A 26949-nucleotide genomic window follows, 5' to 3' on the forward strand; every position below is an offset into this window, starting at 1 on the left:
TGTGGCTTGTCTTGTAACAGACAAGTTAACGAGGCATTTTCACTGGTGCATGACATCAGTTCATTAGTGCAGGATATATCTTAAAGCTGTATTAACATGGAGCCCTTATCTGTAATTAGAACTGTATCACAGTCTGTGTGTTACAAGTGGTGCCTGCGGTATCCACAATCATAGTCACTCTGGATATAACTGTAAATCAGTTCTTACGCATAAATGAGAAGCAGAATGAAAGCCTTCTTCCCGTAGCATCACAAGTGAGCAGGACACAAACATGACCTTTCTACTTGTCTGCATCAACAAGAAGGGTAGACATACCCTTTAAAAAAGCGCATGTTTAAATTTACAATGGAAAAATCTATAAGGGCTGTTATCCAGAGGAAAGGTTCTTTGGAATTTTAAAATGTCCTTGGCCCTTCACTTCTGAGTGCAGTGCTGTATTGGAAGGTCTTTGCTTACTATACCATGGAGTGAGAGCTGAAGCAAGAATTACTTTGCGGGCGCTGACCATTTGGTGTTTATCTCTGTACTGACAGAATTAAAGACAGATTGTGTAAATTTGTACTGGAGCAGTGTGCTGGGTCAGAGCTAATATATTGAAGGCACCAGTGACAGGTATCCTGTCAGGACCTTCTCAATCAAAAATAGAAATGGTATCCTGCAACTCGGTGTGGAGTAATATCATAATTTAATGCTGTTTATTTTGATTCCTTTTCGCAGGTGCTGATCTCTTTTCCAATTGCACAGAGGAGTGTAAAGCACTGGGACACTCGGATCGTTGTTGGATGCCCACCTTTGTACCCACAGATGGTCGCCAAGGTCCTGATTACCGCAGCAATCTGCATGTCCCTGGCATGGACTCTGTGCCAGACACCGAGGTCTATGAGGCTCCAGAGCAGACTGGGGAGAAATCCTTCTCTACATTTGGAAAAGAAAAATCACATCCATCTAATTTGGAAAAGAAAGAATATGATGCACTTCTGCCCAACACACGTGCGCCTTACAAGCCGCCATATTTAAGTAAGTACATCACAAGTCAAAGATTAGTTGGTTATGAATTTTATTTGTGCTTTGAATGAAAGAAACATTTTCTGCAGGGAAATTAGAAGATGTATTTAATAATATTACCTAATGAAATATAGTGTTTATTGTTTTAAACAAAAAGTAAGTTAATGAAATATAATTTGGGGTTGATTATCAATTTGAACCAGATACTTGAATCCACCTGGATTTGAGTAGCTGAGGTGAAGCCAAATTGTTAAGTGTGTTGAAAGTGGGAATAGAAGTGTTCACATATTTAACTGAAATCTCAGTGTGTTTGAAGGATACTCAGGAAATGCCAGAGTCTGTGGACACTTTCCAAACATGATTTGACATAGCATTAGAACTGCACGGACTGGATTTCCTTGACAGGGTATGTTCTTTGGCAAGGGGGCACATAAAACAGGATGGAAGAAAATCCCACTATCTATCCATCTATCCTCATAATATGGGTGGTGGGGGAGAGGGGTTTGGGGGGGGGTACTGAAATAGGCATCCTGCCCACCATATTTAAATAAATAATCAAGGATCAATTGTCCTTGTTAACGTGCCAGTAGATCCCAATAATATTCTGGCCATACCAATAACATGGTTGGCATGGGCAGTCAGAGTGATTGTGAGAGTCGGAGGGGTGGGGGGTTGGGGTCCCCCCTAGGATAGTGCCCCCTCTCCTTTCTTCCCAACTGCCTTTCCTATAAACACACCATCAGCACACCCCTAATCTGCCCAAACGCTCCCTGCCCACAATGCTGGACTTGCTTCAGCATGCATGGGTTTTTATCTTGATCTTGCTTGTAATCCTGGCAGCACCCACTAATGTGCTCTTGGTGCTGCTGGGACTGATGGAACTAGCAGTCAACCCAATTGACTGGCAGGTCCTGAAGGCAAGACCTCCTTCCCAGTGAGGTTGGAAGTCCCACTGACTGCTTATTTACCTAGCCTGCAGTATATTATTAGCTCTGGGATGTGTTGGGGTAGGTGAGGAGTTGGTGGTGAGCTGTTCACGCCCCTGAGATATGTTCCCCTTATGTGTTGCCAAACCAGAGTGAAGTAAGATTGCCTACTCCAGGGACTTCTAAGTACTGTGTCCCAAAGTAAGATCAATCCATTGCTCTGGAGTTGCACTGCAATTTTAGTGGTTTACTTCATAATTTATTTTTGTTTATGCTGGTCAGGAAGAGATTAATGCAAGCTCACAAAACATTATCTTAGTTGTTGCAAAAGTATGAGAAACTCCACTTTAAACTCACAATGTGCAAGCTAATGATACATATCACAAATTTTACAAGCTTTAATTGTGAATGACCATGCCATAAATATGTTGAAGCAGGTGTTGTACAGTTTTGCATTTTGGTGAAACTAAATTATACTAGCAGTGCTAAATTGTACTAGCAGGTTCAAACAATGCATACTTAAGCAGACTGGTGACGGTGAGCAAATGCTAGTGAAATTGTTCATGAGAATAATGACCTGAGGCCCTTTTGGCTTTTTATTGACATTATAAACTGAAATTTGGGTTTGAGGGTCTCTCTGTTTTTAAAGACAGGATGTAGCTGAACTATATGAACAAGTAATGACCCAGATTTAATTGCCGGTCTGTGCAGATATAGCTGAACTCAGTTGAGCAGCCACTGAGATACTACCATCGTCCAAACAGTTCTGAGGATAATAAATCAGGACTTCTGCAGCAATTCACTTGCCCGCAATTCTTTACAGAGTGCAGGGCTGTCCAGGGTTGTCATGTTTCATGGTCTAATAACCAGATGATATTGCCTATTAGGGGTCAGACAAGAATAACGGCAACTAAGGCAAGGTATTACAGGGTGCTCACATTACACTGATGAACCATACCTAGCAAGAAATCAATGCCACCAACAAAGTGCGAAATAATAAGAAATAAAACAACAGAACTATAGTTCAGTCAACTAGCAGGGAATCATTTTACCCTTAAAGTGAAGGCGCAGGAAGTACTCTTTATAATTGCGGCAATTATATTACAGCTAAGATCAAGTTGAGATGGTATGAAACTTTCTCATAGAGGTGATCTGATGCTCATGTCAGCTCTGCTTCAGTTGGTAACCTCCAGCTCAGAAGGTTGTGGGTTCAAGCCCCATGCAGGGTTACACTCAAACCTTGGAGCCAAGGCTTGAGTGTAGAAGTTAAGGCTGGCATTCTAGTCTGTTAGAGTACTACACTGTCAGAGGTGCTGCCTTTTTGATGAGATGCAAAGTGGAGATGGAGGCTGTAAAATTCCCTATTTTGAAGAAGTGTAGAGGAGTTATTCCTGGAGGCCTGGTTAATATTTAGCTCCCAGTGAACATCACAGAAAGGGATTATTTGAAGGTTATTGTATTGCAGTTTGTGGGAACTTCCTGTGTGCAAATGGGCTGCTACATTTCCTACATCACAACAATGATAACTCTTCAAAAGTACTTCATTGACTGTAAAACCCATTGAGATCTTCTGTGGTTGTACTCTATATAAATGTTAGTCTTTCTTCTTTCATACTGATGTCAAGTTTGACTTCAGTTATCCTGCACATTTCCTGTTCCAGTAGAGCCTAAACCTTAACTGCCTTTTAAGCATACACATTATCCTGTGTAATCACAACTTAAAGAAAGCACTGAGATAGATTTTCATCTTCAGTGCTCCTGGTGCAGGGTTTTATGTCCCATGGGCACATATAATGAGGAATGAAGAAAAAAATCAAATAAAAATTTATTCCACTGTCTTAGCTTAGGTAGGAGTTGGGCAATTCTTTCATTAGGAAGCATCAAATGCAAAAAAAAAGCATTGACATGTTTTGATAAAGATTGCCTTGTCACATTGTATTATTTAGTCATCAAACAAAACAGGCGTGCCATAGTTTGTTTCCAGTAAATTGCTTAGAGCTTATTTATATGCCTGTCATTTGCTGTTTAAGAAACATTTTTGTCCTTATATCTTCATAATTTGCATACAATTGTGTCATTGCAATGTTTGTATGCAGCGTTTAACATGTTGAAGGGCAATGTGTGGTTGTATTTTTTGAAAACCTGCAGTTCTTTTGGCCTGTTTCTACTGTGCATGTTTTTCACTTCCCTATGGATTCAATTCCTCCTCTCCTAATGAGCTTTCAGTTCCATACTCCAATTTGAACTATGATTTTGCAAAATGTTTTCTTCTGTGAAGTTAATTGCGCAAAAATGATTTTCTTTTGTTTTCGAGTCTTCTGAAATTACACATGTTTTATAGTGCTCACGCATTTTTTTATTCAGCAAAACGATTTTTAATTAATTGCAGGTCTAACACACCTGTACCTCAGTATTCACTCTTACAATCACAGAGTCCCTGCAGTACAGAAGGAGGCCATTCAGCCCATCGAGTCACCACTGACCCTCTGAAGAGCATCCCACCCAGGCCTACCCTCCCTGCTCCATGCCTGCAACTCAGCACATCCATCATAACAAATCCACGTAACCTACACATCAGGGACAATTTAGCATGGCCAGTCCATCTAATTTCCACATATTTGGACTGTGGGAGGAAACTAGAGGAAACCCACAGAGTTTATTATATCAGTTAGTGAGGTTGTTTATTTAAAATTAGGTGTTCCAGTTTGCTATTCTTTTCTTAAATCCAGCATGTCCGGTTAACTGGCTTCAGAAATGCAGCTGCCTTTGCCTCAGATTGTCCGAACATAATCCAGCACCCCAAAGACACTAGAGTTTAGCAGTTGTATTGGGGAAAATAGTTTTATAATTGTGAGCCAAAAATAAAAATGATCGCCCTAAGTTAAAAAAAACTTTGCCCAAGCAACTTATTTATCTAACTCTTCTTATGTAACAAATCATTTCAAGGTGTTTCACGGAGAATTGTGAAATGAAATATGACACTAGCTATGTGAAGAGACGTAAGATGATCAAAATTTTAGTCACAAAGGTAACAAAAGAGAAAATGCTGGAAAATCTCAGCAGGTCTGACAACATCTGTCGAGAGAGAATAGAGCCAACGTTTCAAGTCTAGATGACCTCTCGTCTGAGCTAAGAGAGCAAAGAGAATTAGCAGAGATTTATATTGTTGGGGTGGAGGCGAGGGGGTGTGGAATTTGACAAAGGGAATGTAAAGGAGGATACAGAAGGATGAGAAGGTGCTATAAGTGTCCATTGAATGATCTGATTGCCAGATCTTAGCTCTGATGCAGGGTCACCTAGACGCGAAACGTCGGTTCTATTCTCTCCCCACAAATGCTATCAGACCTGCTGAGATTTTCCAGCATTTTCTGTTTTTTGTTTCAGATTCCAGCATCTGCAGTATTTTGCTTTTAAGGTAGTTTTAAGAGGTGACTTAAATTAGGGAAGCAAGGCTGAGAGATGCTGGGAAAGAATCCCAGATCTCTGGGGAACTAAAGGTAAGCACCTATGAAGCAATGATTAAGATCAGGGATGCTCAAGGAGTTTGAGGTAATAAGAATGTAGATATTGCAGAGGGTTTAAAGGCTAGAGAAGATAATAGAGATAGGGAGGGATAGGGTGGGCATGTAAACAAGAATGAGAATTTTAAAAACAAGCCATTGTTTTAATGGGATCCAACGTAGGTCAGAGAAGATGAGGATGATCGAACAATGGAACTTGGTTCAACACAAGTAGCAGAGTTTAGCATTTATTTTCCTGGTATATTGAAGGGAAAAACAGTTTCATTCAAAGCCCTTATTGTGATTGTATGTGCATTGGTTAAAATTAAGGGGAGGCAATACAGTGATGGTGTTGCAACTGGACTAATAATCCAGAGACCCAGGGTAATACTCTTGAAATCCAGGTTTGAAACCCATGATGGTTAATGTTGAAATTCACTAAATGAATCTGGAATTAAAAGTTTAATTGTAACCATAAAATCATTGCTGATTGTTGTAAAAACTCAGCTAGTTCAGTGATATCCTTACCTGGTCTTATCTAAATGTGATTACAGATCCACAGCAATGTGGTTAACTCTTAAATGCCCTCTGAAATGGCCAAGCAAGACAGTTAGTTCAGGTCAATTTGTGATAGGCAATAAATGCTGGCCCAGCCAGTAATGTCCACATCCCATGAATGAATTAAAAAAATGGAGTTGATGTTTGAGTAAAAGACATTAGCCTTTTAGTTCTGGTATCTGAATTGAAATCCAGACTAGAGTGGTGTTACGAACCTTCTCCTATGTTTGCTACCTCTTAAAAGTTTCATTCAGACATCAGCACACAACCTCTAACTTGGAACGAATTTGTCAGGCACTTTCAGAGATGCCATTTTCAAGATGGCTGTTGAGGGAGATTGAAAAAGTATACAACCCTGGCTATTCTTCTATGATTGAGGTCAAGGCTGACGTGCACTCGAGGCAGAGTAGAGGCTGCTGTACAGTGCTTCCAATTGTCCCAAGCCTTGTGTAGAAGTGCTTGATGTTGAAAGAGGGAACTGAAGTGGCAAGCACTCTCCTTCCTAGCATAGGCATTCTTAACCTTGTTAAGCTCAAAGTTCGGATAAAACTGGAGTTATGTTTGGACGGGTGAGTATAATATATAAATATAGAAGAATGGAGATAAGAATGAAGAAATGTCATATAATAATGAAATAGTAGCAAAGATATATTAATACTTGAATATAGAAGAATGGAAATTTATAGTATATGCAGAAAAAACATGCAGGTTAATAATTGGCAATACGTACATGCAGAGGAATGAAAACTGGAATATAAATACAAAATACTGTGGATGCTGGAATCTGAAACAAATATAGAAAGTGCTGGAACAACTCAGTGGCTGGAATTTTACTGGAATCAGAGAATGGAAAGGTCCATTCACCTCGGGTGGAATTTTACAGTCTCAGGATGGGCATGCCATACAATCCCACCTAGCCTTTCTAACAACAACTGTGGAAAGAGAATAGAGCCAATGTTTTGAGTCTTTCATTATCCAGACCCAAAACGTTGGCTCTATTCTCACTCGCAGGTGCTGTCAGACCTGCTGAGTTTTTCCAGCCCTATGCTTTTGAATGGAGGTTGTTATAATGGACTGTCAAATTCACCTATGAAGAAGTAGCGATTGATTTACTTGGTGACTATTGGAGTAGGCATGCAAGCTTTCTCACTGCTAAGAAGCAATATTTGTGCATTAGTCGCTCCGGATCCTATTCTTCTCTTTATTTTGATCAATTATCTGGGCAATGACATCAAACTTGGCAGGTGTTTTGCTAATGACACCACTCTGCACAGAGTTATTAATTCACCGTCAATAAGCAAGAAGGACTTGAACAATTGTCGGCAGATATTGGGGGAAAAAGTCTGAACAGTGGCTGACCAACAGTGTGTTATCTTCAGCGAAGAGACAACTAAATCAATGGCTCTGCTCAGAATTACATCCACTGTAAAGGACCAAATGTTCTTCGATTACAAACATCTAGCTCTGCAACATGGGTAATTAAGTCTGAATTATAATAGGACAGATGAAAATGTCAGGCTGATTGCAGAATAAAAATTTTCAAGCAAACAGGATATAAATAACAGCCAGTTGCACCTGCATTGTACAGGTGTAGAACCAGTGTTCGAATCATCAAATTGCTATGCTGAGTTAATGATAGAGTATTATAGCTTTGTTCATATCAAAATAAAATCTTTGCTTTGTTCTTGGAATTAAACCACTCAGAAGCCATTAAATCTAATGGATTGGAAGACTTTGTCTAGCACCTTACCAAAGTTCTCACCCTTAAAAATTATGGAAAATGTCTCTGGGTGTCGATCACATAATGGTGACTCTAAAAGTCACTTGAGCTTAAGCCTGAGACATACATTTATGTCAGAAACACAGTAGCTCCATCTCAGCATCCATTACCAATCTAATAGACTCTTCACTTTTTGTTTTAAATAATGTTTTATGTATTATTTCTTCTGCCTGCAGAAACTAGACCAGTGCTTTTGTCTGAAACAAAAAATGTTTGTATGGAACAAAAAAATCTGAACACAAAGTTAACTGTTACCTGCTAGACCAGGGCAGCTGAAATGAAAATAAGGTTATAGGAAAACACAGGGCTTTCCATTTGATTCTCTACTACAAATCCTTCAGGGTCTTTGTGCTTTCAAGAACAATGCCTAAAGTTTCACTACATTGTTGTTTAGGCAAATATGTAAGAAAATCAGAATATTTCTTTAGTTATGACAGACTAGGAGCTGTGGAGGAATAAAGGCATATAGGCAACTGTTATACAGCTTTAATTTAAACACATTCCAAGCATTCTGGTTTAATGAGACAAAAAAGGACAGTGATTCAATTCTTTATTTAACACTTCTAATACGAACACAAACATAAACAGTTGCAAATCATTTACTCTTTACTGAACTTTAACTCTAACTGAACATCAACTTTCAACTGAACTTTTTAACACTGAAACTGCATGTTAACTTTAACTGAACATAGACTTTAACTAAACATCAACTTTAACTATTTAACTGAAAATAGATACTACTGAGCTTAGGAAAATCTTGGCCAAGAAAAGTCCTTAATGTAGAATCTATATTCTTCTTCTCTGAAGCATCCTTCAGGGTACAAGCCTTCTTGCAATGTTTGGTCTCTTTGAGTTATCGCTGCCAAACAAAGGCTCGCATGTCTCTTTATCTATAATTCTTGACACGATTCCAGAAGATTCTCTGACATCCAGTCAATTGTGTAATTAGAAATCGATCAGACGGCTTGAACATCCAATGAAATTACTTTTGAACGACGCCATGATGCTTGGTTCATTTGACATGTCCCATACATAAAAATCAGAGCCACAATGTCTCAGTTAATGTAAGCAACTTCCCCTCATCTGGCCCAACACAGGAAGCTTCAGATCACTGCTCCCAGTCTAGAGCGTCTTTACAACCTGCATCTAATTTTAATCTATAAATTGTCTAAAATTCCCAGCATGCTTCACTTAGTCTGAAAAGCCATTTTAAAGCCAGTTTTGCCACTATTGTCGTTAAATTATTGTTGCAGCCGTTCTTTATTCGTTCACAGTAACCATAAATACGAGCTGCTTAAAACTAGCGCTCAAGTGCAAAAAAGAATCAAAAGAGTGAAGAGAGGTTGGCTTTTGATTCCAGAAATTAGAATACACAATTGAAGGAAATGGAATTTCATTTGTAATAGAGCCTTTGTCAATTCCCATCTTGAGCACTGCATTCAGTTTTGGCAATGGAACATCATGTTGGCTGTACTCATGTTAGAAAGGGTACAGCATCTGGATTTAAGCAAGAGATGTTAGCATAGTGGTAATGCCGCTAGAATAGTGATCCAGAAGCCCGGGCTAATGCTCTGGCGAAAAGGGTTTGAATCCCACCATGGCATCTTGTGGAATTTAAGTTCAATTAATTAAATATGAAACTGAAAGCTAGTCTCAGCAATGATGATCATGAAATTATCATTGTTTGTCATTAAAAAAAATCCATCTGGTTCACTTTGTGCCCTTTAGAGACACAATTCTCTTCTTCTTATCTGCTCTTGCTGACATGTGACACCAGACCCACAGCTATGTGGTTGATTCTTAACTGTCCACTGAAGTCACCTAGCAAACTGTTCAGTTCAAGGGCAATTAGAGATGGACAACAAATAATGGCCCGCTGACAATGCCTGCAGCACATGACATAATAAAAAAATGTTGTGAGCATAAACCTTTGCTCCCCCACTGGGCTCGTTCTTTTGAAGATGGGTCACGTAAAATATAAGGGCTGGCAAGCCCATAATGTCCTTGCCCACCCATCCAAGCTGACCCCATACAATGGTAGGTGGGTGGTCACCAGTATTGGCAACCAACCTGTTTCAAACAAATAACTAAAGACTATTTGAGCTTGTCAGCAAGTAAATTGACCCATACAAATTGCTGCCCAGGACACACCGCAGTTTGTGTGGATAGGCAGGCAAGATTGGGCAGTCTGCTTTAAAAGATTATAAAGGTAGAAAGAAAGGAGGAGTACATTATTGTGGGGGTAAGATTAATGCATCAGGGGCATCCCCCTTAGGCATTGGGGCATCCTCCCTCCCCCTTTCGTTCCTTGCCCCCCCACCACGGAAAATTAGAAACCCTCCCCTTTGCTCCTCCTTACCAGGCCACCAATGCACACACTACCTAGGCTGCCCGATTCCTTCCTCAGTGCAAGATCCTCATTTATCTAGGTCCAAACACCATGGCTGTGTAACATGGCTGGTGCCAAAGGGACTGGTAGAGGGGCAGAAGGCCTGCCTTTGGCCTGTTTAACACAGTATGACTGCATGGCAGGCTTTTTTTTGTGCATTGGCTGTCGGCCAATTATTCCAGTAGGTGAGGGGGATGGTGAGCAAATGCCCTCTGTAAAATCCAGCCTTTTGCTTGTATTCCCCTGAGTTTAGAAGGTTCAGCGATGATCCACAGAAAAATTATTTCCTGTCACGGAGAAACCAAGAACAAGGGCATAGTCTCACAGCTAAAGCTAATTCCATTTAGTAATGAACTCAGGAGTGTGCTTGCACATGAAGGGTAGCGCGACTGTTGAACATTTCCAACTAAAAGGCTCAAGACACTAAGAATGATAGATTTTTATTAGGTAAGAATCTCAATGGATTTTGTAACAATGGCAAAAAAAAATGGAGCTGATGTATTGACCAGTCTAAATGAATGGCAGAACACCCTCAAGAGGCTGAATGGCCAATTCCTGTTCCTATCTTCTTGCAATCCAATAATCTTCCTACAACCCTACTCAGATATGTACATGCTGGGGAAATTGGAAATAGTCAGGAGGTCAGTTGCTAGCTTGGTGGTTGGTAATGCAGCAAGGTTTGTAAATTTGGTTTTGAAAGGTTTTTTACAAGTAGGGTAGGAGTTGAACTTGTATAAGACACTAGTTAGGCCTCAGCTGGAGTATTGTACTTTAGGAAGGAGGTGAAGGCTTTGGAAAGAGTGCAGAAAAGATTCCCGAGAGTTTTCCAGGGAAGGGGAACTTCTGTTGTGTAGATAGATTGTAGTAATTTGGACTGCTTACTTTGGAAACGTGGAGATCGAGAGGAGACTTGATGAGTTATTCAAAATCCTGGGGACCCTGGGTAGAATAGATAGGGGAAAACTGTTCCCACTTGTGAAAGAATGAAAAACGAGATCACAGATTTAAAATAACTTGCAAACGATGCAAAACTGATATGAGAAAGAGCTTTTACACACAGTGAGTGGTTAAAGTCTGGCATGTGCTGTTTGAGGTGTGGTGGAGGCAAGTTCTATTGGAACATTCAAAAAGGGAATTAGACTGCAACTTGATATTAATGGTTAGGGGAGAGGGCAGGAGAATGAAATGCTCATTTGGAGAGCCAGTGCAAAAACAATGGGCCAAAGAGTCACCTTCTACGTTGTAAAAATTCCGTGACTGCTGTAAAGAATGAAAGTTAAGCTGCAAAACAAAGTGGCTGTATGTAAAAATAAATGTAATTTTAGCGGGACAACTTTTCTCCCATGTAATGAAGATTTCTTCTTTCTTTCCTGCCTCCCTCTTGTCCTCCCTTTTGCTACCCCTCTCTTCCTCTTTCTTTTGGCCAATGGGGCAGGGTAATGTTAATGAATGGAGTAGTTAATTCATAAAATCCTACAGTGCAGAAAGAGACCTCTTGGCTCATTGAGTCTGCACCGACACAATCCCAACCAGGCCCTATTCCCATAACCCCATGCATTTACCCTAGCTAGTTGCCCTGACAGTAAGGGGAAATTTAGCACGGCCAATACACCTAACCCAGACATTTTTGGACTGTGGAAGGAAACTGGAGCTTGATGTTGGAATCCAAACTTGATGGAATGCTAGGAGACTTACAAGCCAGTTAGTTTCACAGGAGAATCACTCCCAGAGTACATTCACCTTGGTGACATTTGCAAGTTGGAGATAGGTGCACTAGCTATTAAAGCAGAATGGTTGTTTAAAACAGCGGTTAATGACTAACTACACATGTAGACACGGGGAGAATGTACAAACTCCGCACAGGCAGTGACCCAAGCTGGGAATCGAACATGAGTCTTTGGTGCTATGATGCAGCAGTGTTAACCACTATGTCATCGTGCCATTTGGGGATCAAATGACAGCATCAAGAACTCCAGTGACAGGAATAACATGGCTTACATAGAAATCCTTCTATTTTACTCAAAAAAAAAACTCAGAAGAGCATCCCAAAGTGTTCTGCATTCAGGTGCTCAAATTTTCAACTTCCATGTCATGCCTATCTATGAAAGGTTGTTATTTAGTTTGAAATGAGGGCATTTTTGTGCAGCGAGCGCCGTCTTCCTTGGAACTAAATCGAGACTTGGCAAATGATTTAATGTTGAACTCTTACAAGCACAAAATAAATGAAATTACAGGTCAGGTTTAAAGTCTTTCCTCAGAGGTGAAGGAACTCATTGTCCTATAACCCACTAAAGCATTAGCTATCTTTCCAAACTGCTCCTTAAAAATTGTGTCCCAGTATTCCTTTGGATTGTAATTAGTGGTGCTGCTGGCACAGTCGGAAAGAGATAATCCTGACCTTCAGAGGAAGTGAAAGTCTGGAGGGATTTATAACCGGCAGCTGAATCAATATCACCCATTTCACACTATTATCCACAATTTAACATTTCCCAAAATGGGTGCGGCATTTGTGGAACATGAAATCCAGGCATTCAGTAGATTAATCCACAGGACATGAGATATGCACAGCCACTCAAAGAGGATTTTTATATGGGTGGGGAACAGGGAGTGAGTAGGCAATTAAGTACCCAACACGTTCCATCAAGTTTGGATCCCAACATCATTCTGCCCACTCTCCAGGTTTCATCAGGGCAGGTTTGTAGCCAAGCAAGAAATCCATTTGGAGCTAAGTCATTACAATATACAAATAGTCATTAACTACTGTTTTAAACAATCATCCTGCTTTAATAGTCAGTGCACCTATCTCCAACTTACAAATGTCACCGAAGCGAATATACTCTGGGGAGGACTTCACCAGTGAAACTAATAGGCTTGTTATTCTTCTAGCAGTGAAAATAAAGAGTTATAACTATAGCCAGTCAAGAGGCTGGTGCTCACATAGCTCTTTATCAAATTCTCCACACGCTGCTTATCAGGAGATTGCCAGCTTCTTGGGTGTTAGTTCATTTACCTTGGACCTCACTCACCTTCAGCTACCATTCTCTGCTACCAGCCTTCACCATGGCATGGAAGCTGCTTGACAATGGACCTCAGAGCAACAATGCCACCACCAATAGTATCCAGCAGCAGCAGGAGCAACACACCAGTGGCAGCACCAGTTGCCTCCTCAGCCACAAACTGTTCCACAGAGTAGAGATGATGAGCATACAGATGCAACTCCAAGGAGACATTACCACCCCCAACAGAGTGAGAAGTGACAAAGGATCAGCTCTCTAGACAATTCAGAGCACCAGGGCTTCAGCAGGCTAAGGCGCTCACAGCAGCTTGTTGCTGAAATCTGCAGCTTCCGAGAACAAGATCTCTTGGGCCATTGGACCATGTGGGCATGTGTTGCCAGTGGTTGTCGAGGTGGCTACCACTGGAAAACCGATCCATCAGCAACTTCACCACCATCTCCCCATTCCACCCAGGTCATTACCTCTTCATGAAGGTGCACATGCTCTTCTCCTGCAAGAGAGTTAGAACTGGATTTTGTAGAAAATAATGGTGAGGACTGTTGCCTCACAGCGCCAGGGACCCAGATTCGATTTCCAGCTTGGTTCACTGTCTGTGTGGAGTCTGCACGTTCACCCCGTGTCTGCATGGGTTTCCTCTGGGTGCTCCGGTTTCCTCCCACACTACAAAGATGTGCGGGTTAGGTGTATTAGCCATGATAAGTTTCCCCTTATTGTCAGGGGGACTAGCTAGTGTAAATGCATGGGGATAGGTCCTTGGTGGGATTATGATCAGTGCAGAATTGATGGGCTGAGTGGCCTCCTTCTGCACTGTCAGCATTTTATGTACAGGGTGACTGTGAGGCATGGGTGTGAGAGGGCAGAAGGATGAGCAATGTACTGGGGAGGGTATTGCAGGAAATACTGGGAAAATCTTGAGTTTGGGCTTGGGTATTTAATTCCCAAAATATTCCCTCTGAAAATGGTACGCCACTCATTTTACCCATGCTCCTCAGACCCTGAATCCTCTTGGTTTACTGTCTCCATATTGCTGCTAACTTTCTTGGCTTCTTTCATGCATTCCCCAGAAAGTTTGGCCTCTTCTTCTCATCCCTGGGAAAGGTCATCTCATTGCAGTGCTTTGGACACTGCAGCTGAGAGACATGGCGGGTTGGGTCTCCTGTCTATTCCTGTGGTTGTTGCAGTCTCAGAAAATCCTGTGCAGTTCAGCTATTGTAACCCCTGCTGCTGTCTCTGTAATTAGAAATCCATCCTTTGACAAATCATCCCATCGATCCTCCCAATTGTCCAGTAAGCCCAGAGGTGGAATTCTAATACCGTAATTCAGTTAAAGTGTCAGAGCCACATTTGTTGCATCTGTCAATGGGTTTTTGACCTGCTACAGAGTACACTACTTTACCTGGGACCATAGAATCCATACAGTGCCAGAGCAGGTCATTCACCCCATCGAATTTGCACCAACTCTCCAACAAAGCATTCCACCCTAAACTATACATCTTGGGACACTAAGGAGTAGTTCAGCATGGCCAATCCACCTAACTGTCATTGAAAATTCTGCCCATGGACTCCTGGGGAAGACAACCAAACTCGAAACATAAATCAAATCAAACTTCAAGACATTAATTCATTCTTACAATTTGCACTATTGAACTCTGAGCTGTTCTTTTGAAAGATGACTCATTATAACAAAGGGAACATTGTGTTCCACAAAGTCTTTAATACAAAGTCTATACATATCCTTATAATCTTCAATTCTATTGTTAACCAGATACCTATCTAACTCTTTTAAAAGGGTTAATCATGCAGCCATAACTGTTTTCCCAGATATCTTGTGCTCTTACTAAAAAATAATCTTCTAATCTCTTGTTTCATTTGAGGCTTCCTAATATTGTGCGCATGTTTTCCAGTGATGTGATCACAGTCTGGACTACATGACTTGCTCGAGTCTATATGACCTTTATTTCTTATAACTTCAAACTGAATCATATTATTCCCTCAATGTTCTTTCCTGTAATGGAAGCAAGCTGAGTCTCAGAGTTTAACAATCTGGCTTGCTGTTCATTAAACTCTCCAATGCATCAGTGTTTCTTTGTAGAATTGTAGATTCCGGCCTTGGGTGACCGTCTGTGTGGAGTTTGTACATTCTCCCTGTGTCTCTGTGGGTGTCCTCCCACGCTCCAAAGATGTGAAAGTTAGGTTGATTGGCCAATGGGGATTAGTGGGGTAAATACGTGGGGTTATGGGGATAGGATATGGGTGGAATTGTTGTCGGTGCAGGCTCGATGGGTCAAATGGCTTCCTTCTGCACTGTAGGGATATGTGATTCAATTAAAACAGCACAATATAGTCACACACAAAAAACACACAATATAGTCTCAGCAACAAATTATATGGAACTTGACTTACATATCTTGAAGATGTTTGAGTATTGGATATTTCAGTGAAAGATCTGTAATCACACCAGATACTATTCCTTTCCACCATTTGGTTCCAGACACTCACTTATTCCGTACCATTGTTAATTTGCAAGTTTATTATCTTTGCAATTATAGCTTTGTTAACATGTTTCTGTCATCTCTTAGCTAATTTTTGATTTGTCCATATCTCTTGTCCAGAATACTCTGTCAGATTTTGTTCAATAAAGCTCCTGTGAAGTTGCTTGGACCATTTTACAAATGTAATGATGCAATGCAAATGGAAGTTGTTATTATTGATTTTGCACAAAGGTCAGACCTAGATACTATCCCTTGCTATTAATGAAATATATGGAGGGATGAATCTTCATGTACTCCTGAAATGAGCTCTCCAGTAAGAGCTTCTTCCAATTATCATCAGCTATCATCTATGTTTAATTACTTTATAATGGCTCAGACTATATGGAAACATTCTCTTTCCAGTGACTGAAGGATTTAGAATGATGGGACATAGACACTCAGGTAGAATGTCAGAGACTTAGGACTGAGAGTAGGAGAAACCTTTTACACAGTGTATTGTGAGGCTGCAGAACATTGGGGTCCATTTAGCTCAGTTGGCTTGGCAACTGGCTAGTAATACAGCGTGACACCAACTTTAGGGGTTCAATTCCTGTACTGGCTGAGGTTATGAAGGCCTGGCCTTCTGAACCATGCCCCTTGCCTGAGGTGTGGTGCTCCTCAGGTTAAGTCACCATCAGTGTTGGTTAGGTGCACTGGCCATGCTCTCCCCTTCAGAATGGAGAGCAGCCTATGGTCATCTGGGACCACAGTGACCCTTTTACTACTAAAATTAGTATCTGAAACAGAGACCTGTTAAGAACATTCTATATACATGGTCAAAAGAAAGGAGGAATAAATTAGGTTAGAAACAGAGCAAGCGCTTTGGACTGAACTACTGCTAAAATTGAAGGTGAAAAGTGCAAACACAAGCTTGTTGGGCTGAATGGCCACTTTCTGTCGTGAAATATAATGTAATTCAATGCAAAACAAATGTTCACTACTGCAAGCTTGATTGCCCTTAATTCATCTCATTTTAAATGACTAAAAAGTTGATTTATTATTGTTGCAAGTAGGCTTTCATTAACACTGCAATGAAGTAACTATGAAAATTCCCTAGTCATCACACTCTGGTGCCTGTTTGGATACACAGACAGAATTTAGCATGGTTAGTGCACCTAACCAACACGTCTTTCAGACTGCGGGAGGAAACCGGAGCAAACCCATGCAGATACGGGGAGAATATGCAGGCTGGTAAATGAACCCAGCTCCCTAGCACTGTGAGGTGGCACCACTAACCACTGTGCCATTGTGCCAACTAGCCTGGAAAACATGATTATTGCTTTCTGAAAACCCATACAAATGATATTTGGCTTGTTGCCATTGTCCACTAGATTTTGGAGGCCTGATTTATTGTCTTTAAGCTCAAATTGACTGCTTCTTATGGCCAATGCAATCTTTAGATGCACATTGACAGAATCTATAAAACACTTTCCATTATCTGTCTAAGCTGGATTTGAGCCATTATTCAAAAACATTGGCGGCTTTTCCACACTCCTTCCTTCAGGTTTGCATATGAAATATTAAAATTTTGGATACAGATGAGACAAAATGAAAAAAAGGAAAATTTTAAAAAATGATTCAGTGAACAGAAAGGGTTGGAAAGATTGTACAGGGAAGAAATAGTTGCTCATTGCACCAAATACACAATGATCTCTTGGGGCAGATTTAAAAGTCAGTGAGAGAGCAAGGGAGAACTGGAACAATTCCTTCCAATGCCATAAGAGTCAGCAGAAAATGAGAAAGTGAGTTAAAACCCAAAGGAGCTGTTCAGTATTGTATAGGAGAATGAATATTATCTGATAAGCATACAATTAGGGCTGGGCCACCAATATTGGGATGCCCACATCCAAGGACAAATAGAAACAAAAAATAGGACAGCATGATGACACAGTGGTTAGCACTGCTGCTTCATAATGCTGGATACTAGGTTCAATTCTGGCCTCGGATCACTGCCCATGTGGAGTTTGCACATTCTCCCCATGTCTGAGTAGGTTTCTTCTGGGTCCTCTAGCTTCCTCCCACAGTCCAAAATTGTGCGGGTTAAATTTATTGGCCATGTTGGTCAGGGGCATTAGCAGGGTAAATGTGTGGGATTACGGGATTAGAGCCTGGGTGGGGTTGTGGTTGGTACAAAGTCGATGGACCAAATGGCCTTCTTCTGTACTGTAGGGATTCTATGAAATACTAACCTGTTTCTGGAAGGCCTTTAATAAAACAATGACATTATGCTATCCAACATTAAACACATGTTTTGTGTCATATGTCTGCTTCAAGATTTTGATGATCATGAAGCAGAGATTCCATCAGGATTAAAATTTTGATTTGACAACCACAAGACTATAAGATAAAGGAGCAGAATTAGGCCACTCACGTCTGCTTCACCATTCAATCAATACCAATATTTTTCTCATCCCCATTCTCCTGCCTTTCCCCATAACCCCTGATCCCCTTAAAAATCAATTATTCCCTGTCTTAAAGACACTCAATGACCTGGCCTCCACAGCCTTCTGTGGCAAAGAGTTCCACAGATTCACCACTCTTTGGCTGAAGAAGTTCCTCCTCATCTCTGTTTTAAAGGATCTTCCCTTTAGCCTGAGGTTGTGCCTTCTGGTTCTAGTGAACAAACAAAACAAAATTTCAAGAAAAGTGTTCAATAACTGGGTGAGCTAATATTGTGCATGTTACACTCTTGCCAAATGTTGAACGAACTCCAATGAGTTGACAACCCAGTATATTGTTTGGGATGACTGAACCATATTCCAGCAAAGCACTGAGGATGATCTGAACAAGTGGAATGCTAGGAAAGGTTAACAGACTGAAAGCAGACAATTGTTGTTCCAATTTTTAAGAAGCTGGCAACATTCATGCTTGGCAATTTTACATCCATTAGCCTGATATCTATAATCAGAAGACAAATTAAATCAATAATCAGGAACAAATGGAAGTGTACTTGTATGAAAATTACCAAATAAATGCCAGGCAATATGGTTCCCAAAGGGGTTGAGCTGCAATAAACCTCCCAAATAGCAAAAATAATTGGTAGCAAAAGACATGTGCATCTCTCTCTGAGGGGCAATTTGCTGTGGCCAAGCCATCTAATCTGCATGTCTTTGGACTGTGGGAGCACTTGGTGCAAACCAACACAGACAGTGGGAGAATGTGCAAACTCCACACAGACAGACACCCAAACTGGAATTGAACCGGGGTCCCTGGTGCTATGAGGCAGCAGTGCTATCCACTGTGCCACAACAAGACATGCATATAAGTTAAGGGAGATAAAGCAGAGGATAGTTGTAACTGCAGTTGGCATTATGGTTGTGTGGTGTTAGAATCATAGAATCCCCACAGTGCAGAAGGAAGCCATTTGACCTATTGAGCCTACATTGACACTAATCCCTCCCAGGCCTTATCCCTGTAACCCTACATATTTACCCTGCTAATCACCCTGACACTAAGGGACAAGTTCACATGGCCAAATCAACCTGACTAGCACATCTTTGGATTGTGCGAGGAAACTGGAGCATCCAAAGGAAACCCACGCAGACACAGGGAAAACGTACAAACTCCACACAGTCACCCAAGGCTGGAATTGGACCCGGTTCCCTGGCGCTAAGGCAGCAGTGCTAACCATTGTGCCATTGTGCATAATGTTACTAGGCTAGTAATCTAGCGACCCAGACAAATACCCAGATACCAACACAGTGGCACAGTGATTAACACTGCTGCCTCACAGGGATCCAGGTTCAATTCTGGCCTCGGGTGCTCAGATTTCCTCTCACACTTCAAAGATGTGCGGGTTAGGTTGACTGGCCATGCTAAATTGACGATAGTGTTAAGGGGATTAGCGGGGTAAATGTGTGGGGTTACGGGAATAGGGACTGGGTTGGATTGTGGTTGGTACAGACCTGATGGGCCAAATGGTCTTCTTCTGCACTGTGGGAATTTTATGATTCTATGAATGTGAGTTCAAACCCTATAATGGCAGCTGAATTGAGCAAATTAATTCAATTAATTAATAAATTCAGTTAAAATCAGTTTCAGTAAAAATCTGGCATTGAAAACTAATCTCAATAATGGTGTCATAAAAGTACTATTGATTGTTGGAAAAACCCATTTGATTCACAATGCCCTTTAGGGAAGGAAATCTGCTGGCCTCACCTGCTCCGCACGTGACTCCAGGCCCACTGCAATGCCATTGACTCTTAAATTGCCCTCTGAAATGGCCCAGTAAGTCACTCAATTTAAGGGCAATTACGGATGAGCAACAAATGCTGAAATGAAAACAGAAAATGCTGGAAAAGCTCAGCAGATCTGACAGCATCTATGGGGATAGCATAAAGCCAATGTTACGAGCCTAGATGACCCTTCATCAGAGCTGAGAGCGCAAAGAATCAGAAAGAAATCCCACAACACCAGTTTAAAGTCCAAACAGGTTTATTTGGAGGAAAAGCCGCAAGCTTTCAGGACAGCCTTTCTCCCAGCCGCCTGACGAAGGGACAGGCTGTCCCGAAAGCTTGCGACTTTTGCTACAAATAAACCTGTTTGGACTTTAAACTGGTGTTGTGGGATTTCTTTCTGTTTTACCCCAGTCCAACGCCGGCATCTCCACAGCAAAGAGAAGCAGCAGAGCTGTGGAATTGGACAAAAGCAATGTAATTAAGGTACAGAAGGCTAAGAATGCACTAAGGGTGTCCATTAAGTAATCAGAATGTGAGAATGGCAGAAGAGAAGTACAGATTGCCTGAGGAATGTGACAGTTGCACTGAAGGAGTGGGGGTGTTTGGGGGGTGTGGGAGGTGGTTGGTGGTGGGGGAGGGTGTGGAAAGACGGAGAGCTGGAATGGAGAAGTGGGAAAATAGAAGTGAGAAAGAAGGATGATAAATGAGATGAAATGGAATGGAATAAAATAAATGGAAATGGGGTGAAGGTGGAGGCGAGAGTTCATGTTCTGAAGTTGTTGAACTCAATGTTCAGTTCAGAAGGCTGTAAAGTGCCCAATCAGAAGATAGAAAACATAGAAATCCTACAATGCAGGAAGAGGCCATTTGGCCCATCGAGTCTGCACTGACCACAATCCCACCCAGGCCCTACCCCCATATACCTACATAGTTACCTGCTAATCCCTCTAACCTACACATCTCAGGACGCTAAGGGGCAATTTTAGCCTGGCCAATCAACCTAACCCGCACATCTTTGGACTGTGGGAGGAAACCAGAGCACCCACTGGAAACCCACACAGACATGAGGAGAATGTGCAAACTCCGCACAGACAGTGACCCAAGCTGGGAATCAAACCCAGGTCCCTGGAGCTGTGAAGCAGCAGTGCTAACCACTGTGCTACCATGCCCTGAAGTGCTGTTCCTTCAGTTTGCATTGGGGTTTGCTAAAGCATTGCAAAAGGCCAAAGAGAGGCATGTGGACAGGAGAGCAGGGTGATGTGTTCAAGTGGCAAGTGACAGGAAGGTCTGGATCCTGCTTGCGGACAGACCAAAGGTGTTCAGCAAAGCGGTCGCTCAGTCTGCATTTGGTTTCTCTGAAGTAAAGTAGACCACATTGGAAGCAGCGAATGCAGTAGGCCATTTTGAAGGAGGTGCATGTGAAGCTCTGGATGGTGAGCAGGGAGGAGGTAAAGAGGCACCTTCTATGATTGCATGGGGAGGTGCCATAGGCAGGGAGTGAGGTATTGGGTGTAATGGAGGAGTCGAGCAGGATGTCCCAGAGGGAGTGGTCCCTGTGGAATGCCAACAGAGGGGGTGAGGAGAAGACGTGTTGGGTAATGGCATCACGCTGAAGTTGTCAGAAATGGCGAAGGACGATCTTTTGAATGTTTTTTATTTAATTTCAATTCATCTTATTTTATTTTATCTTATTTCATCTGATTCTCCATTCCAGCTCTCCTTGTTTCCACTCCCTCCCGCCCTCCTTCAGTGTAACTGCCATATTCCTCAGGCATTTTAATACATTAGCATGTCATCAGCGAGTATTCTCTCTGAAACCTTTCCACACACCAGTGTGACACCATGTTAGCACCATTGATAAACAGGTCTACCTAGATGTGAACCTGTCATAGGGGTCTCCCCGGGGTCATAGAGGTAAATATAAATCGCCCAGGGAGAGGGACATGGCCAGATTGTGGCCTGGCACTGCCCAGAGCACTGCTCCCTTGGGACAGGTTAGCACTGGGACATTGATACCATGCCAATGACTACCAAGTGGTGCACACCAGTGGGAGCCTCATGGAGGCGTAGATTAATTTAGATGTGGTGGTGGCTGGGTGTGAACATAGGAGCGGGGATGCCTGTGATGGCCTTTGGAGGGAAAGGAAAGGGGGGGGACGTTGGTGAAGGTGGGTGCTGGCTCAGGCTGTGTGCGTGTGTGTGTGTGTGTGTGTGTGTGTGTGCGTGTGTGCGTGCGTGGGGAGGGGGGGGAGGGAGGGGTTGGTGTGGGATGTTGGGGGTGCGAGGGAATGGGAAGCTGGTAATGATTGGGCAGTGGCAGGGAAGAAGAGGCCGATTATTGGGATGATCTGGAGATAAAACTCAACGGTTTCTCTGGAGAAAATCACACCACTTTTCTCACCAGAAACAACATTCTGCCAATTTTTATTAATATTTCACCTGCACATATTGGAAATTTAAGTTCACTTCACACTGCTTGCAACTCTCCAGTCATTAGACTTCTAGCTGTACAATGGATTGGGAATCATGTAAAATGTGCACTTGGTTTTCCAGTACGCATTGAGGCCAACCAAGATTTCCTTTCTATAGTAGAGGTTTAAAAATATCCTCAAGTTTGTATAGGGTTGAGCAGTGGCAGATAGAATTTTGTCGAATCAAATGTTATTATTGGGAGGTCTATCTACTCTAGCAGTTGAGTAAAGTTTATTGGAAAGAAATGGAAGAGATCTAGACATGACTCTCGCCTCACTGTGTCCAAACTGTCTGAGGCAGCGATAGGCAAGGTGACCAGATTACTGGAGTATATAACCAAATTAATAAAACTCATCTTGGGGCTGTACTGGCCATTATTGCAGTGTAAAATACAACTCTTGTTGGTGCAACATGAGGGCCAGCCAGTCACTATGATCATTGTGTAGAAGACCAAAGTTGTTCCAGATGTTATAAGCTCTCATTAGGTATTCAGCACAGAAGTAGGCCATTCTGCCCAACCAGTCAATGTTGGTGTTTATGCCCCACTTGAGCCTTCTCCCATCTTTCCTCATTTACATTTGCCATCGTAATTATCTATATGCTTATCTAACGGCACGGTGACACAGTGGTTAGCAGAGCTGCCTCACAGCACAAGGGACCTGGAATTAATTCCTGGCTTGGGTTACTGTCTGTGCGGAGTCTGCATGTTCTCCCCAGTGTCTGCGTGGGTTTCTTCTGGATGCTCCAGTTTCCTCCCACAATCTGAAAGAAGTGCTGATTTAGCATTGGCCATGCTAAATTCTCCCTCAGTGTACCCAAACAGATGCCGGACTGTAGGGAATTCTCATGGCAACTCCATTGCAGTGTCGATGTAAGCCTACTTGTGTCACTAATAGCTAAACTTTCCTCTTAAATGCATCCATACCATCACTCCCTGCAGTGGCAAGTTCCACATTCTCGCCATTCTTTGGCTGAAGAAGTTTCTTCTGAATTCCTTGGTGACTTTCTTATGTTGATGGCCACTAACAATGTTCTTCCCCACAAGAAGAAACATTCTCACTCTCAACTCTATCAAAACTTGCCAGAATTTTAAATACCTCTATTTGGTCACTCCTTAGCCTTCTTTTATCAAAAGAAAAGAGATCCAACCCTTTGATCCTTTCCTGTTTCGCATATCCATGCATTTCTAGGATTACTTTTATAAATCCTCTCCGCACCCTTTCCATACAACCTTTCATATAATATGGTGACCAGAACTGCAGGTAATACTTTAAATGTGGTCTACCCAAGCTATGACAAATAATTAGGTTAGCTGGGCTAAATTTTGAAAAAGAGACATCCAGAGTTACCTTGTAGAGCTATTTAAGACACTTAATGGAGTAGAGAATGTAAACATGAAACAATATCTTCCGATAAACTGTGGCAGCAGGACAAGAAAATATTCATTCAACATTGTGAGGTCAAGTTTAGGACAGATGTCAGGAAGTATTTCTTTACACTAGAAGGTTATCAGAAAGATGGCTGAGACAGGACACTAGTCCAAATGTTGTGATGAAGAGAGTGCAGGGTTGGTATTTGGGAAATCAAACACTTTTACATCTGTGGCTGTTAACACATTTAAAACAGAATTGAATGAGAAATTAAGAGGAAACTTGCAAAGAGAGAAAAGAAAAGAACTATTAAGAGAAGAGTTGATCACCTACCACTGACATAAGTGAAATGATCTGAGTAATTTCTTCTCCATTGTGCTTTCTATGACTTTAAATAGACTGATAGCCTTTTTTAATTGAAACCTATTTTTGTGATTTTGTGGAAACAGTTTTGTCTGAATGTTGCACCATCCTCAATGCTATTTTAAGTTAATTTGAAAGTTTATTTATTAATCACAACTAGGCTCACATCAATACTGCAATGAGGTTACTGTGAAAATCCCTTAGTTGTCACACTCTGCGTACGCCGGGAAAAAATTTAACCTGGCCAATGCACCTAATCAGCACGTCTTTCAGACTGTGGGAGGAAACCAGAGCATCCAGAGGAAACCAATGCAGACATGGGAAGAACGTGCAAACTCCACACAGACCAGGAATTGAACCCTGGCGCCGTGAGGCAGCAGTGCCACTGTACCGACCCACTTTTTCCCCATTCTCAGTGTTACAATATTTCTTGTTTTCCAGTCTTCATTTTACTTAGCTGCCAACTCTCTTTATCGTTGTTGGCTCTTTCCTGTCTCTTCTCCAGTTTCTAGCAACTATAGTATTTTCCCAATTCTCTCTTCCCTTGCCAAACTGAATTAAGATGCTGCACTCAGCAGTAAAAATAGATTGATTCCATTCTGCATGATTGATTTCAAACTTTGCTAGAGCTCCATTTTTTCAGACGTAAAAGAGGCACCATCTGTGTAAAGAAAAGTCAGGAAAATCTTTCCCCACTGTGTATGAGAGCACGGTGTAATTATGTAACAATGCCGAAAGATTTCATAGCTTCACTTGCTTATATAATCCCATTAGGGTAAAAATTACACCTTTTCTTCCCTAAACACCAGGAGGTTTCAAAAACACATTTTGTGAATGAAGAATCCCTTTGGAATTATATTTTTGTTTGGTAATGTAACATTCTGTAGCTAAGAAGTTGGCTGGTAACCTGATTGGTATTTCCTGCAACTGCTGAATGAAATTTGGAAATTCTTATGGGCCAGAGTTTTACTGGCATGCCCACCCTGTAATTAGGGTGGGCAAGGCTCACAGACCGGAATCTCCATTGGCCTTGGGTGGGATTTTACGAACCTCACCCAGGCGAGTTCATAAACTACTGGCCATAGAGAGGATGATGCAGAAATCCACCCTGTAACAGGCAGATACACCAAATTTGCAATTTCATGGCTCAACATAGTAGGATTTGAACTGATGACTCCTTGATTGATAGTCTGGTGCCCCAACTATTAAACTTCCATCTCTTTAGCTCCCTTGCTAACCTCCTGGGGATAATATTAACTTAATTGGGGAAAAAAGAACTAACAGAGAGCCTGCCTGTTGTGAGGTCAATGAAAAGTAAAATTGGGCCAGGATGTGAAACAAAAAGTTGATGTATGCCTGACAGTTTCCACTTGGCTGGGTTCATTTAAAATTAACCCTATTCTCTCACTTTTTCTTTTCCTCTCTTTCACCCTTTCCCATTCATCTCCAGTCTGGATTTTTCTCTTTTTATTTGCCTCTTCTCCTTCCATTACAACTCTTTCTTAGCACTACCCCTTCTGATAATATCAACAACAACAACATTGCATTCGAATAGCGTCTTTAACTTGTAAAATATTCTAAGGAGCTTCATAAGAACATTGTCACACAAAATCTGACACCAAGCCACATATGGAGTCATTAGACCACATGATCTAAAGCTTGATCAAAAAGGCAAATTCAAAGATGCATTTGAAAGGAGGTAGCAAGGTGGGGAGCTTTACAAAAAGAAATTCAGAACTTAGAGTCAGGGCAGCTGAAGGTCTCTAATATATCATAAAGATAGTCAACTTCCATTCCAACAATTTTGCTTTCTAAATTTGTACATTCTCCAACCGTCCTTGTGGCTAAAGGAGTCAAGGGCTATGGGGAGAAAGCGAGAGTGGGATACTAGAAATGCATGATCATATTGAATGATGGTACAGGCTTATTTTCTATATTTTAATATTTTGATATTTATTTGTACCAACAATTTGGAGAAGGAGAATTTTCCAAACAAAATGGGAACATGTCAGGTTCTGACTGAAACATAGTCATGTTTTCTTGTCAAATCTTCTGACACTGTGTTTAAAAAAAAACTTGATGTTGGAGAGAATGAATGAACAGAGTCTTTTGTGACTGTATAAAACTTCAACAAAAACAACTTTATTCAACATGCATGAGGGACAACAGAACTCGGAGCTGTAATTCCAGCTTGCTTCTGAGCTACTTTGCAAATCATAGGTTCTTACAAATTCTTATATCCTTTTTTTAAGTTACAAAGCATTACATTTACATTAAGTCATCACATTATTATTTTGAATTTGTTACAGTTCTGTTTTGATCACATTATGAAGATCCATTGTCCTGTGTGCTTTAAGTTTAACTATTTTCTGGACATGTCCTTTCTACCTGTTTGCAATATCAAAGCATTGTGTTTGTCAAAGTGATTTCAATGGTGTGTTAATTCTCAGTAAGAAGTCTGACAACACCAGGTTTAAGTCCAACCGATTTCGGTTAGACTTAAACCTGGTGTTGTCAGACTTCTTACTGTGTTTACCCCAGTCCAACGCCGGCATCGCCACATCATGTTAATTCTCCCCATTTTCTTGATACTTGATTAGTTTCCACAATGTTTCCTCTAGATATTGTGGAGTCTCATTAAGCTGTATCGATTCTCCAACTCCTGCCATGCCATCGGGAAGATCTCACCTGGGGTGCAATTGTGTTAATGCTGTCTGGGATGTGGTAATTTGTCGTGTCTGCCTACAGTATGTGTGAATACCACAGTCAGACAGTCTGTTTAACCCTTTCCATTCATTCCTCTCCTGTTGCAGCCCTACGCCCTGGGTTTATCCTACTACACTTGGGGTCTGGTTTGTGC

The 26949-nt window shown here is 41.5% G+C and overlaps 1 protein-coding gene across 3 annotated transcripts in view; it reads left to right on the forward strand.

Annotated features, from left to right (window-relative positions):
• Positions 1-26949, forward strand: part of pcdh10a (protocadherin 10a) — a 57910-nt gene that overhangs the window by 23231 nt on the left and 7730 nt on the right. For 2 of the 3 annotated variants that reach the window (XM_080194502.1, XM_080194512.1), the window contains exon 4: positions 718-1017. In XM_080194502.1, the coding sequence (XP_080050628.1) occupies positions 718-1017 (300 nt within the window). Of the gene's footprint in view, positions 1-717; positions 1018-26949 lie in introns of those variants that run through there. The other variant, XM_080194520.1, reaches the window with a different exon arrangement.

This window comes from Carcharhinus amblyrhynchos, chromosome 1 (genome assembly GCF_965287045.1).
Source record: "Carcharhinus amblyrhynchos chromosome 1, sCarAmb.v2.hapA, whole genome shotgun sequence".
NCBI lineage: Eukaryota > Metazoa > Chordata > Chondrichthyes > Carcharhiniformes > Carcharhinidae > Carcharhinus > Carcharhinus amblyrhynchos.